Raw genomic sequence first — 14,824 nt, 5'->3', positions numbered from 1 at the left:
AAGCCACTGGCTTCCGTCAGGGGCATACCAATGTAGGCCAGGCTATTGGGACCAGTCGGTGGCAAACAGATCTCTTTGTTGAGGGCCGGGCACAGTGACTCACACCTGTAATCCCAGCACTTTGGGAGGCTGAGGCGGGAGGATCACTTGAGGCCAGGAGTTTGAGACCAGCTTGGCCAAAATGGTGAAACCCCGTCTCTACAAAAAAAAAATAAAAATTATCCAGGTGTGGTGGTGGGCACCTGTAATTTCAGCTACACGGGAGGCTGAGGCAGGAGAATCGCTTGAGCCCGGGAGGCAGAGGTTGTGGTGAGCCGAGATTGTGCCACTGCACTCCAGCCTGGGTGACAGAGACTCCGTCTCAAAAAAAACCAAAAACTAAAAACCAAACAAAACCCACATCTCTTTGTTGTAGCACTATATGTGCGGCAGGATCTGTCCCATGATTCGAGTTACGTTAGGCTGGTGGTTAATGTGTGCCGGAATCTGTCCCATGATTCCAGTTGTTGGGCAGGTGGTGAATGTGCAGTGGAATCCATCTCATGATTTGAGTTATGTGAAAGCCGGTGGTCAAGGGAGGGGTTCTATTGTCTGCAGCATAAGGGGGCTATTTGGTTTCAATGTCCGGTGGAGGCAGTTAGCCAAATAAATCCATTCCAAATTCCAAGAGAGCCGTTTTTATACCGGACATTTTGTGGTATAATAGCCTGGACATCCACCTTCGGACTCAGCAAGGGCATAGCTAAAGTGGTTGCATCATCCCTTGTTTTGTTTACTGAGAATGGCCTTTTGTGCCCTGGGCCTTCTAAAGTTTTGTTTATGGGCCACTCTGAGACATTTGCCCTGGTTACTCCTGTCATGTGTGACCCAGTCCAAGATTTTAGATTTCCCTAAAAGGTTTGCAGGTAAATCCAGTCCTTCCCTTGGATGGGCGACCCCCGCCAAGGCAACCCTGAGGTGCTAGAAAGGGGTGAGAGGCCACAGACCCTGCAGGAGGCTGGCTGCAGGTTATCTGCATAGTCCTGTGCCCAGCGTAAGAGAAGATGAGGGGTAAGAGCAGGAACGATGGGAGGCATCGCAACACGGAGCGCTAGAAGAGCAAGTCTTAGCGTTTTCTGAATAGAAACCTCAGGCCTTCTAGGGGTTCTGCTTCCCAGCCATGGCCGGAGACTCCTCTGCTGCAGGGCTCTTGGCCAGCAGGGATCTTTCCACTCGTGTGTGATGGACCCAAGGCTTGATGTCTGCCAGCTTCAATGCTGTGCCCGTGGTCAGGAGCACGTGGTAGGGCCCTTCCATTTCTCCCATAGCAGCGGCTTCCTTCCCTTCCCTCAGCAGCACTTGATCGACAGGTAGGAGTGGGTGGCAGGTGTCTGTGGAATTCACCGCATCCGTGTTGGAAGCAAACTCATGCAAAACGTTAAGAGTTTGTCCTAAGTGAGCAATATGATTCTTAATAGCTGACTCCCTATCTAGGGGCACTTTGGTGGCCCGAGACAGATTGGCTGCGAAGGGTCTCCCAAAGACGGTTTCACAGGGGCTTATTTTAATCCCGCTTACAGGGAGCAGTGCAATGCTAAGTACCTGAGTCCATTTCAATGCAGCCTCTTGACACAACTTGGCAATGAATGTTTTTAGGCAGCAGTTCATTCTCTTAGTTTGTCTGGAAGATTGAGGTCTCCATGCTGACTGCAGCGTCCACTTCATTTCCAATGCTTTGTTCATTTGTTGAGCTACCTCAGAGGCGAACGAAGGCCCATTATCATTTTGGATTACATCGGGGAGCCCGTATCGTGGTATGCTTTCCTTCAGCAAAACTTTACTTCAGTTGCTCATTTGGAGTGACACGGGCACGCTTCCACCCAGCCAGAGAAAGTGCCCACTAGAACCAGGAGGTATCTGCGTCCCCAGGGGCTGGCGGCATCTGTGTGAAGTCTATTTGCTGGTTTTCTAGTGAGTGCCTTCCTCTTTCTTGTTGCCCAGGCTGCCCTAGGCTATGATTATTAGGCTCATTCCGGGCGCACATATGACAATGTTGAATGATATGCTCTAAGTGGGCCTTTAGTCCTCTCCCTTTCAAATAATTTTGTACAAAGGCCAGCAAAGCGACTCCCTCAAAGTGCGGGCTATCGTGAACGTACTTTAACAGCGGGTGGACGAGACGCACTGCCGCCCAGACTATGCCTGCGCTGTTTCCTCTCTAGCCTCCACCCTTCCTCGTTTAGTTTGAATCCCTTAGCTTCTGCAGCCTTTTTATCTTCAGAAGCATCCCGGGGCTCGAGGGCTGTGAAGTCTATTTGGGGAATTAAGGGTGCCTGGATTTCGATGATGTCACTGGCTGAATGCCTGGCGGTGCGGTCTGCGAAAGCATTGCCCCTTGCCACTTCGGAATTACCGCGTCGATGGCCAGGCAAAGCATTACGGCTATTTCCTGTGGGCCTTTATTGCTTCTAACTTTTTTTTTTTTTTGAGATGGAGTCTCCCTCTGCCACCCAGGCTGGAGTGCAGCGGCACAATTTTGGCTCACTGCAACCTCAGCTTCCTCAGTTCAAGCGATTCTTTAGCAATTCTCAGCCTCCTGAGTAGCTGGGATTACAGGCACGCGCCACCACGCCTGGCTAATTTTTGTATTTTTAGTAGAGACGGGGTTTCACCATTTTGGCCAGGCTGGTCTCGAACTCCTGACCTCAGGTGATCCACCTGCCTTGGCCTCCCAGAGTGCTGGGATTACTGGCGTGAGCCACCGCACCCGGCCCACCTCTAACAATTCTAACACTTGCTTAGCATTTTTAACTTTGGAGTTATCCGCTCTTAGCCACCCTCCTTCCCTCCAGATAGCTCTGTGGCATGAACTATCATGAATGCGTACTTGGAATTAGAGTGTGTGTTGGCACTCTTAACTTAAATTAAATGAGACCTGTCTCAGATTTTGAGGGCTCACATGGGCATGTCCTTAACCTTGGCAAAAGAAATTTCTAAATTCATTGGGACCTGTCTCAGATATATTTTGGCTTACAGTCATCATTTAAAGTTATTTCCCTGTTGACCATTTTTATAGCCAGTGAATTTCAGGTATTTACCTAAGTAAGAATCTTAAGGTTAAATGAATGGCTTTTTTTGGCCAATAACTCAGGATTTACTGTTTTTATTAAATTAACAATATTAGACCAATAAATCTAAATAATAATGTATGTTGACAATTCTGAAGACATTTCTAATTTTATTTTACCAATTATTTTAAAGTTAGGTTATTTATTAAAGATTTACTGAAGTCATATGAACTTGAAAAGTATTTGCACTTATTTACTTAATTTATTAGCACTCCTTTATTTTTAAGTCAATTTGGTACCTTGTGGTCACAACACATAACAAAACACATGCATGCACACATAAACACACTTAAGCATGCACGTGCACACACACACATGCACACAAGCACACATGCACACACACCACATGCACACGTGCACATGCACACACCGACACACATTTGCACACACTTGCACACACACTCGCACATGCAACACCACACATGCACACACTCGCACACACACAACTCACATGCACACAAACACATGTGCACACTCACGTGCACACACACTTGCACACACCACACACACGCATACATTCACGCACACACATCACACATGCACACGCACATGAACACATTCACATACATGCACACACACATCACACACATGCACACTCACACACACTCGCACACTCACACATGCACATGTGCGCGCGCACACACACACACACACACACACACACAAAGGTCCCATAGCTTTTGCCTTGGAATTCCAGCCAGGAGGTACCAATGCAAACTCACCAGTTTACACAAGAACGGTTGGATGTGAATAGTGGTTTTTATCTCAACACCAGCAGAAAGGTCCTCTAAACTAGAAAAAAAATGTTTCCTTAAGCAAAAACCACATCCTCATTTTTTTTTTATAAACTTCACCAAAAATGCACCTTACTTTCCTACATTCTCTTAGAAACCCTAATTTCCAGCAAAAAACCTAGGATGACTTAATTTAACACAACATGACTTTAAGATTTTCAATTACTGGAGAGAATCGTGAGACTATATTTACCAAGTTAATCTTACCAAAGATTACTAAAGTCATGTGAGCTGAAAGTCCTCTGGGCTAGCTTCTATTAGTCTACACTTACTTTTCTTTAAGCCAACTAATTAGAGCTCTTTCAAATGATTGGTAGTGAAATATTATTTCCATGTGACACATAAACACACAGACTTAACAGACCCAGACAGAGGCAAATCTTAGAGATTTAAAATGTTTCACTTGCCTGTTTTCAAAGCTTTTTTCTTCCCTACTTTAGACCACTAATCTCTTGATTATCTATTCCATGTCTTAAACAATTGTTAACTAGGTAACTCTAAATTTGCATCTCCAAATACATGACTTAGGTGAAGCAAGGTGAAAAATGTACATCTCAAAGGCACAGACTTGGATCTAAAAAAGCAAGGTCTGTTACGTAAATGAAGCCATTGTCTCCCCCTTAGTTAAAGTTCCTAGTGGTTTAGACGCAGACACAGAGATGTCCTTACAAAATGGAAATTCCTTCAAAGACATAAATTTCCTTTACACAGAATTTTATTGAAGTGACTTAGTTTGATAGGTAGTATTTTCAGCTGAGCTTGATTAGATCACTGGCTTTAGGGTGGAGCCCTCTAAGGAACAGAGCCGAGAAAGCACGCACAATTTTCTGATCTAAATGTGCAATGAGTGGCCCCCTGTATTTTAATGACCATTTCCTGTAGACTGTCCTCAGTCTTCCCTAACGTTGTAGCTCTCATCTGCCATGACACATGCCAAGGTCAAATCCTCTCAAGGTAGAGAGTAATCTCTGGTATCTCTAAAAGCCGAAGAAGTCAGGTAATGTAATACAGGAAAGCGGAACTTTAGACCTAAGAAAAACCTGCCATGACTCTGGAAACTCCACACAGAAAGTAGAACACCCCCGCACAGGGTGAGTGGTGCCTTTATTCTGAGTTATTTAAGGCTCCAAGTCATTATGATACAGGAATGAGAAAGAAATTTAGGCAGATAAGGAGGGTGAGACAGTCCTCAGCAAGGTTTCCTTTTAATAAAAAGCAGCCCCCAAATCATTTCTTTCCTAACAAAAAGCAGCCTGAAAAATCAAGCTGCAAGTATAGATAAACAAGCTAAAAGCTTACATAGGTAAATGCTAGCAGCTGTGGCGATAGAAGAGGGATACCTGGAAGCCAAGTCTGTTCAACATGGAGGATCCCCCTTCCCTTTTCTTGGTTGCCACCTGTGCGGTAAAAAGCAGGCAATATGACACTGGCCAGGTAGAGACCCCATCTGGATAATAAAAGATTAGGGTGGGTCGGCCAGCTTCTTCCTGCACTATGCAAATGGAATGCCTAGTCTGACCAATCTCTCGTGTCCTATGTAAATCAGATAGCGCCTCCTCAAGCTCATCTATAAAACCCCATGCATTTCACCAAGGACCTGGAAGACCCACTCAGATGCCCCTCTCTCTCCACAGGTGAGAGAGCTATCCTCTTTTCTCTTTCCTTTGCCTATTAAGCCTCTGCTCTTAAACTCACTTCTTGTGTGTCTGCGTCCTCGATTTCCCTGGTGTGAGATGACGAACCTCGGGTATTTACCCCAGACAATGATGCCACTTCAATTAGAACCCTTCTGTAGACATGTTTTTCACTTGGTACCAAAGATGGCAAAAGGGCTTCCCCTTTTGGGGAGAAATAGGGTGGAAGAAAAATAAAAGAATAATTTTTAAGAAAGGAAGCACACAGAGAAATCAAATGAATGTTTTTTTTTTCTTTTTTGCAGCTTCAAGGAATTTGAAATTTTTTTAATTTTTTTTGAGACAGAGTCTCGCTCTGTCGCCCAGGCTGGAGTGCAGTGGTGCGATCTCAGCTCACTGCAAGCTCTGCCTCCTGGGTTCACACCATTCTCCTGCCTCAGCCTCCAGAGTAGCTGGGACTACAGGCACCTGCCACCATGCCCGGCTAATTTTTTTGTATTTTTAGTAGAGACAGGGTTTCACTGCGTTAGCCAGGATGGTCTCGATCTCCTGACCTCATGATCCACCCTCCTCAGCCTCCCAAAGTGCTGGGATTACAGGCGTGAGCCACCGCACCCGGCAAAATTACATGACATATAGAAAATAAAATGTCAAGTTTTATTACATCTCGTAAATGGGTAAAACACTCCAATTAAAAAAGGCAGAGATTGTTAGGATGTATAAAAACATATTTATACGCCGTCTACAAGAGACATTTTAGATTCAAAGATGCAAATTGGTTTAACTAAAAGAATTGAAAAGTGTATACCACACAAACAGTAACCAAAAGAGAGCCAAAGTGGCTCTATACAAATATCAGACAAGATAGACAAAGACAAAAATTGTTACTAGAGAAAAAAAAGGGGCGTTTTATAATGACAAAAGGATCAATCCATCAATAAGATACAACACATATATAAACATTTGCATCTAATAATAGTCCTAAAACACATGAAGCAAAAACTGACAGAATTGAAGGGAGAAATTGACAATTCAACAAGAATAGCTGGAGACTTCAGTACTTCACTTTCGATAAGAGACAGAACAACTAATCAACAAGGAAATAGAAGGCCTAAAAATACTACAAACTAGGCCTCACAAACATCTATAGAACCACCTAACAAGAGACGAACATATATTCTCAAGTGCACATGAGACATTCTCCAGGATAAGCCATATGTTGCACAATAAAATCTCAGTAAATTCAAATGATTGCAATCATACAAAGTATGTTCTTTGATCATTTTTTCTAAATTCTAAAATTAAAAATCAATAACAGAAAGTAATTTGGGTAATTTATAGATGTGTGGAAATTTAACAGTTCACTCCTAAATAATCAAAAAAGAATCACAAAGGAAATTAAAAATTTTTTAAGGTGATTGAAAATAAAAACACTACATGCCAAACTTATGGGATGCAGCAAAAGCAGTGCTTACTGAGAAATTTATAGCTATAAATGCCTACATTAACATGAAAGATCTCAAGTCAATAACCTCCTAATTTTTAAATTTTTTTTATAGAGATGAAGTCTTGCTGTGTTAACCAGGCTGATCTTAAACTTTATACATTAAGGAAAATTTATACATTAAGAAAATCAGAAAAGAAGAACAAAATAAAACTAAAGCAAGCACAGGAAAAAAAGAGGAGCAAATCAATTAAATAGAAAATAGAAGAATAATAGAGAAAATGAACAAAACCAAAATTGGTTTTTTGAAAAGATAAACAAATTTGCCAAAAGCGTAACTTGATTGACCTAGCTAAAAAGGGAGAACTGAAATTACTAGAATCAGGAGTGAAAGAGGGGACATGACCACCAACCTCCAGAAATAATGATTATAAGGGAATACAGTGATTAATTGTATACCAACAAATTAAATAACCTATATGAAATGAAGAAATTCCTAGAAAGACTAAAGAAGAAAGGGAAAATTTGAATAGAGCTATAATAAGTAAATACATTGAATTAGTAATAAAAAATTTTCTACAAAGAAAAGCCCAGAAATACAAAATGTCATTGGTAAACTATGTCAAATGCTAAAGAAGAATTAATATCAATCTTTCACAAACTCTTCAGAATATTAAAAGAGAAAGGAGTGTTTTTCAACTCATTCTAGACCAGTATTATTACCCTGATATCCAAACCAGACAAAGGTATCACAAGAAAACTACAGACCAATATCCCATATGAATATAAATGCAGAACTTTTCAGCAAAATACTATTGTAGAAAAGTGAATCCAGCAACATATAAAAAAGGATTATACACCATAAACTACATAGTGGGATTTATTCCAGCAATGCAAGGTTGGTTCAATGTATGAAAATCAATTAATGTAATACACTGTATTAATAGAATACAGAATATAAAAACCACAGGATCATCTCAATAGATGCAGAAAAAGCATTTGACAAAATTCAACACTTAAAAAAATATAAGTACCCAACAAACTAGAAATGGAAGGGAACTTCCTCAACCTGATGAGTCAAAAGTACAATAAAAAATAGGTAAAGTGGACTTCATCAAAACTAAAAACTTTCACGAATCAAAGGACGTTATCAAGAAAATGAAAAGACAACCCACAGAACGGGAAAAACATTTGCAATTCATATATCTGATAAGGGCCTAATATCCAGAATATATAAATAATTCTTATAATTAAACAACAAAATGACAAATAGTAATTTAAAATGGGCAAAGGAGCTCAATAGCCATTTCTCCAAAGAAGATATACTAATGGCCAATAAGCACACGAAAAGATGTTCAACGTTATTAGTCATCAAGGAAATTCAAATTAAGGTCACAATGAGATAGCACTTCACACTCTATGATGTATAAAGATGTGTAAAGTAGGATGGCTGGAATAAAAAATGTAACAAAAAAGTGTTGGTGAGGATGTGGAGAAATTTGAAATTTCATATACTTTTGGTGGGAATGTAAAATGGTGCAGCTTTTATGGAAGACAGTTTGTCAGTTCCTCAAAAAGTTAACCATAGAATTACCATATGACCCAACAATTCTACCTCTAGATATATACCCAAGAGAATTAAAAATCTATCTTCACACAAAAACTCACATATGAATCATAATAGCCAGAAAGTGTAAATAACTCAAATGTTCATCAACTAATGAACGTATAAACAAAATGTGGTCTAGCCATGCAATGAAATATTATTCAGCCATATTTCCAGAACAGGCAAATCTACAGAGACAGAAAGTAGATGAGTTGTTGCAGGGATTGTAGGGAGAAGGGAATGGCGAGTGACTGCTTTTGGGTAGTGATATATCAAAGTATTTCATTTTCTTTGGAGAAACTGTAAATAGCATTGTGTTTTAAATATTACTTTCTGCATGTTTATTGTTCATAGTAATTAGATTAATTTTTTAATGTGCTGATCTTGTATCCTGAAACTTTGCTGAGTTCACTTGTTAGTTCTAGGAGATATATATTTTTTTTTTAGATTCCTTAGGATTTTCTATGTAGACAATTATGTAATCTGCAAATAGGGACAGTGTTGTTTTTTTCCTTCCCAATCTGATGGCTTTTATTTCATTTTCTTGCCTTACTGCAGTGGCTAGAACTGCCATCACTATGTTGGAACTGCCACGTTCCTCATGGTAGGGAGAAAGCATTCACTCTTTCACTATGAAGTGTGTGAGCTATAGGATATTTGTAGATGTTCTTTGTCAAGTTGAGGGGATTCACCTCTATTACTTTTTTTTCTGGGAGCTTTTATCATGAATGGACATTGAACTTTGTAGGGTGCTTTTTCCTAGTTGAGCATGTGATTGATCTTCTCTAGCTTTCGATATGGTGGTTTACATTCATTGATTTTCAGATGTTGAATAGCCTATCTTAAATCCTGCTGTTGTCTTGTTGTATTGAAGGCAAATCGGATGGCTCTCTCCGTTTTTGGACTCATCTCTCATTTCTGCTGTATTGCACTGGTGGGCCTAAAGCATGAGGGGGAAGCTGAAAAAAAAGGGCATCCCCAGAAACTTGTAGGAAAAGGGGAGAGAGAAAAAGAAAGCAGAGAAGGAGGGAAAAATAAAGGCATTGTGTAAGGGAGGTGATCTCCTGCCTCCCATCCCGGCTTCAGCGAATGATCGGAGAGTGTTCTGACTCTGGGTTGCCTAATTTTGAGCTGTAGTCAGAGCTTGGAAAAGGCAGCTCCTGGGCTCAAAGGCAGGTGGCTGGGGGAGGAACGCACAAACCCAGGAGCCAGGTGGGCTGGGTGTGGCATCCCAACCCCCACGTGTTAACTGTGCCGTGTCAGGCAACTTACTCCACCGTGAGTTGAGCCATCCGATTTGCCTTCAATACAACAAGACAACAGCAGGATTTAAGATAGGCTATTCAACTTACCCCACGTGGAGATCAGGGGTGGTGGCGCTCACCGCATAGGGCGTTGCAAGGATGAATCCGGTGGAATAATGCACTCACAGAGCCGGGCGTGCAGTCGGTGCTCTCTAAGCATTAGGCATTACTGCTCGGCACCTGCTGCCGGCGCCTCAGTAAAGCACTCCCTGTTTAACTTGGTTCTTGTTCCACAGAAAACGCCCTGATGTTATAACGAAACAGACTGGCTCGCTCCCATCCTATGGGAAGGGACTTTCAACAGGCGGGTCCTGGAAAAACATTACAGAAGGCGGAACATCACTGTGGACCTGGCCATCTCTGCTGCTGGCAGGTAGGTGCCACTCACCTTTGCCCTTTTTTATTTTGGGAAAATGTGGATCAGCATTCACGAGCCTTTAACCTCCAAAGAGCCAACCATAATTAAGCATAATTAATGATAACAACAGCCACGATTTCTGGGAGAAACAAACTCACCTGTCCAAACCCAAAGAACGGACTCAGAGACCTGGAGAACAGTGAAAGTGAGACTTTTAGTGACAGTCTTGCAAGATCGGATGTCTGATGGGCAGGCACACCCAGCACAGTTTCAACTGCAATTTATCCCCTAGTGCACAGGCCCCTCCCCCAGTTCCTCATAGGCTGAGTACTGTGGGGGGGCGCTCACAATCTTCCCAGACGTTGCCTATTGGTTGTTGGGCAGGGGCTTTAGGTGTTTTCTTTAGGGTGGTCTCGCTGTATTTTGTTGCAGCCCACAATGCATTGCAATCCTAGTGAGCTCAGGGGCTCTTCAAGTATCTGACTTATGACCTAAGTAGCTGAGCAGGCTAAGAACAGACAAAGTGAGCTATTTTGCAGACTAGTAAAGTTTTATCTTAGACTAAACTTTTTTGGTTTGGGTGAGGGCAACTAAGGCAGGAGGCCGACAAGCAGGCATTGGTTATTTAAGTGGGGGCCTAGTATATCCTGTTTCTTTTGTAGTTTGCTGACCTAAGCCGATTTAAGGCACTTTGTCTTGGAGATGGTCTACTGTAGACATGACTTCCTTCCATTTCTGGCTGTCCTGTACAAAAGGTGTGCTGGCTTTCTCTGTCGATGGCCGAGTCCTTAACACCAGTGGGAACCTTTTGACTCACACCCATTTAGCTCCTGCTCCCTTTCTTCACAACAGCCATTCCAAAACATGGTGGCTTTTCTCAGGCCCTCCGGGTCAGGACATTCCTTCCCACTCACCAACTCAGCTGAAGCTGTGGGCCCGACTCCTCCACGCTTGTACATCCCGAGTTCCTTAGCATCAGAGACACCCATGTTAGTGCATTCATCCACCTCTTCTGATCATGTTTAGAAAAGTGAGTGTCGGCCGGGCATGGTGGCTTATGCCTGTAATCCCAGCACTTTGGGAGGCCGAGGTGGGTGGATCACGTGAGGTCAGGAGTTCGAGACCAGCCTGGCCAACATGGTGAAACCCCGTCTCTACTAAAAATACAAAAAAAAAATTACCCGGGCGTGGTGGTGGGCGCCTGTAATCCCAGCTACTTGGGAGGCTGAGGCAGGAGAATTGCTTGAACCCAGGAGGTGGAGGTTGCAGTGAGCCGAGATCACGCCACTGCACTCCAGCCTGGGCATCAGAGCGAGACTCCATCTAAAAAAAAAAAAAAAAAGAAAAAAAAGAAAAAGAAAAGAAAAAAGAGAAAAGTAAGTTTCTTCCTCAGTGTGTGTTTCCTAGGTTTGCAGAGGGGTGCCTGAGGCTGTTCCTACACTCTGCAGATAAGCGCTTCCTGACAGGCCACCGAGTGATCTTCTGCATCATGGTGGATGCCTTCTTCAAGCTGCCGGACATACAGCCCAGTCCTCTGTGAACGGTCAAAGCATTTAAAGTGGGCACCGAGAGGTGGTGGCTCGACGGCCCCCCGGTGCATGTGAAGAGCCTGGGTGAACACATCGCCAGTCACACCCAGGACGAGGTGGGCTTCCTCTTCAGCGTGGCTGCCAACCAGGCCTTCCAGAACGAGTTCGGGTGGAGACCCTGGGCCCGTTGGTGGCCCAGCTCCATGCCTGGTGGTATTTCAGAAACACCAAGAACTTCCCTTATGAGAGGAGGCCGACCTCAGCAGCTTGCATCCCGTGTGGACAGGGGGGTTTCTATTACGGCAGCTTGATGGTTGGTGGCACGCCCCATAATATTTTAGACTTCACCAAAGAATATCTGAATGCAGTCATTCATGACATCAAAAATGGACTCGATAGCACCTATGAAAAGCACCTTAACAAACATTTTTACCTCAATAAACCCACCAAGCTGTTATCACCAGCATACAGCTGGGATCTCGCGTTTTCTCCTCCTCCACAGATCCAATACGTCAAGGTCGCACATGATTCCCAGAGGAAATTATGAATTACGCCATTAGGTTTAAAACGAATAAATGAATCACGGCAATTTCTTTTAAATGAGGGAAGTCTTAAAACCTTCCATTTTTTAGAGACATACAAATTTACATCCTTCCCAAATAAATGTTTCTTCTTGCCATTTTGAGCCATCTTATTTGGCTAACGTAGGATAAAGAATAAAAGGATAATTACTTAATACACAGTAATGTTATTATCTATGTACTGTAGATAATGTGAAAATACATTTGACATAGAATGAATATTTTTAATGGAGAAAGACTCTAGTTGAGAAAAAACATTCATAAAATGGAAAAGTAGTTCACGCAAAGGAAAAATAAATGCCAGGCCACTCACTGAGTAGTCACCGTGTTTCTCCACACTGGGATACGTGTGCCTTGTGGTCGACCTCACCTATTGTCTCAGTCTGTCCAGTGTGTGATTCGACACAGGTGAGCTAGAGGAATCCAGCCCAAGCCACGTCCTACTATTACGGTTTCAAAGTGAGATATTCAGTTCCTTTTGTTAAAAAGCTATAGGTATTGGCCGGCTGTGGTAGCTCATGCCTGTAATCCCAGCACTTTAGGAGGCCGAGGCAGGCGGATCACCTGAGGTCAGGAGTTCGAGACCAACCAGCCTTGCTAACATGGTGAAATCCCATCTCTACTAAAAATACAAAAAATTAGCTGGGGGTGGTGGTGCATGCCTGTAATCTCAGCTACTCAGGAGGCTGAGACAGGAGAATCGCTTGAACCTGGGAGGCGGAGGTTGCAGTGAGCCAAGATTGCGCCATTGCACTCCAGCCTGGGTGGCAAGAGTGAAACTCCATCTCAAAAAAAAAAAAAAAATCTGTAGGTATTTTATTTTTTTTAAAAAAGATATTTACTGAGCTCAGTGGTAAAGGTGCTCTGCCAGATGCAGACAGGGATAGAAAAGAGTTTGGGACACCTGTGTCCCTGGCACCCCACACTCTGGCAGAGGTTGAGGCTGTGTGCTAGGAGTGCATGTTCAGGGTGCTAAAAGTGACAAGGAAGACGGTCACCTGAGCTCTGTGGTGGTCCGGGAGCCAGCACCTCCACCAGACGCTTTGTGTGTCACACAGGGAGAGTGTTCCTAAGTCCGTGGGCAGTGGCAGCTATGAACAGCTTTAGTAAGTGTCACGGCCCACCCCGTTACTATGCTGAGGTCCTAACTCCGTACCTTACAATGTGACTGTGTCTGGAGATAGGGCCATTAAAGAGGTCATTAGGGTAAAATGAGGTCACTGAGGTGGGCCCTAATCCCACAGGACTGGCGTCCTTATTAAGAGATAAGGACACAGACACACAGAGGGACGACCGTGAGGACACAGGGAGAAGAGGTGTCCGCACGCTGAGGATCGAGGCCTCAGGAGGAGCCAGCCCTGTAACACCTTGATCTTGAACTTGCAGCCTCCAGGACTCTGAGGACGCACATTGCTGTTGTTGGCGCTGCCCAGCCCAGTCAGTCATACTCTGTTACGGTGGCCTGAGCAAACTAATCCAGTAGGTGTCCCAAAAATAACAGCAGTTCAAACACCAGATTGCAAGGAGCGCTGACCACCGTTTCCTGGGATGGAAGACAGAGGCTGAGAAAAGCCTCCCTGGGTTCAGAATTAGACCTGGGGCTACCACCTCAGGGTCCCCTTTGTTATGTCACCCAGCCTCCCCTTCATGCCCAGTTCATGACAGGGACTGTCTTAAAGAACCTATCTGTCAAGGCTTAGCTCACCCTCCCTCTTTTTTGCTGTCATCTCCTTTGACTAAAAGAAGGTGATTTTTCGGCAACTCATTCTTGCATCTCACAGAGTAGCTCTGAATTAAAAAAAAAAAAAATCTATGAAGGTTTCAAAAGGATGAAAATAGATATTACATTAGCCACAAACCCTATATATACAGTATTAGTAATTACTTGGGCCAGATCTGGAAAGGGTGGGGTGTACTGAACTAAACAAAACTTTTTTTTTTCCTGCCAATTTATGGATAAGGCTAGAAGACTTACTGAGAAGGCTTCTGAAGTTTTATCTTTAAAAATTATGGAATCAATATCAAAGCATTATAAATGTCTTGATTTGCATGGCAGAACAACAGGTAAGCTTGCCAATGTTTAGAACTTCCAGGTCCCAAGGCAAGCCTGCTTAGGAGACTTAGAAACCAGGTCATCCGGAAAAGCCAACATCTGTCCCCACCAGCCAGCGTGTGCCTCCATCACGGTGGGTGTTAAATTGATTTCTAAAAGAAGTTTAATTTTGCCAATTTGATGAGCAAAAATAGCCTCTCTTTTTTTTTTGACTACTTATGAAGTCAAACCTTCTTTTAATCAGCCTTTTGATCTATGCAAATATCCTTTTTCTATCTTTTGCTCAGTGCTTTTTTTTTTTTTTCTTTTGGAGACAGGCTCTGACTTTGTTGCCCAAGCGGGAGTGCAGCGGTGTGATACCATGGCTCACTGCAGCCTCAACTCCTGAGCTCGAGGGATGGGCCAGCCTTAGCC

At 43.2% G+C, this 14,824-nt stretch overlaps 1 protein-coding gene across 1 annotated transcript; it reads left to right on the top strand.

The window, feature by feature from the left end:
- The first annotated feature begins 9,532 nt into the window (after positions 1-9,532).
- Positions 9,533-12,323, top strand: GLT6D1 (glycosyltransferase 6 domain containing 1). The gene is given in 5 exon segments (XM_032164766.2): positions 9,533-9,573; positions 10,126-10,145; positions 10,148-10,262; positions 11,655-11,944; positions 11,947-12,323. Coding segments are annotated over 5 exon segments (843 nt in total).
- The last annotated feature ends 2,501 nt before the right edge of the window (positions 12,324-14,824 follow it).

Source organism: Hylobates moloch, unplaced genomic scaffold (genome assembly GCF_009828535.3).
Source record: "Hylobates moloch isolate HMO894 unplaced genomic scaffold, HMol_V3 SCAFFOLD_10, whole genome shotgun sequence".
In the NCBI taxonomy this organism is placed as follows: domain Eukaryota; kingdom Metazoa; phylum Chordata; class Mammalia; order Primates; family Hylobatidae; genus Hylobates; species Hylobates moloch.
This window is presented reverse-complemented; position numbering and strand designations above follow the sequence as displayed.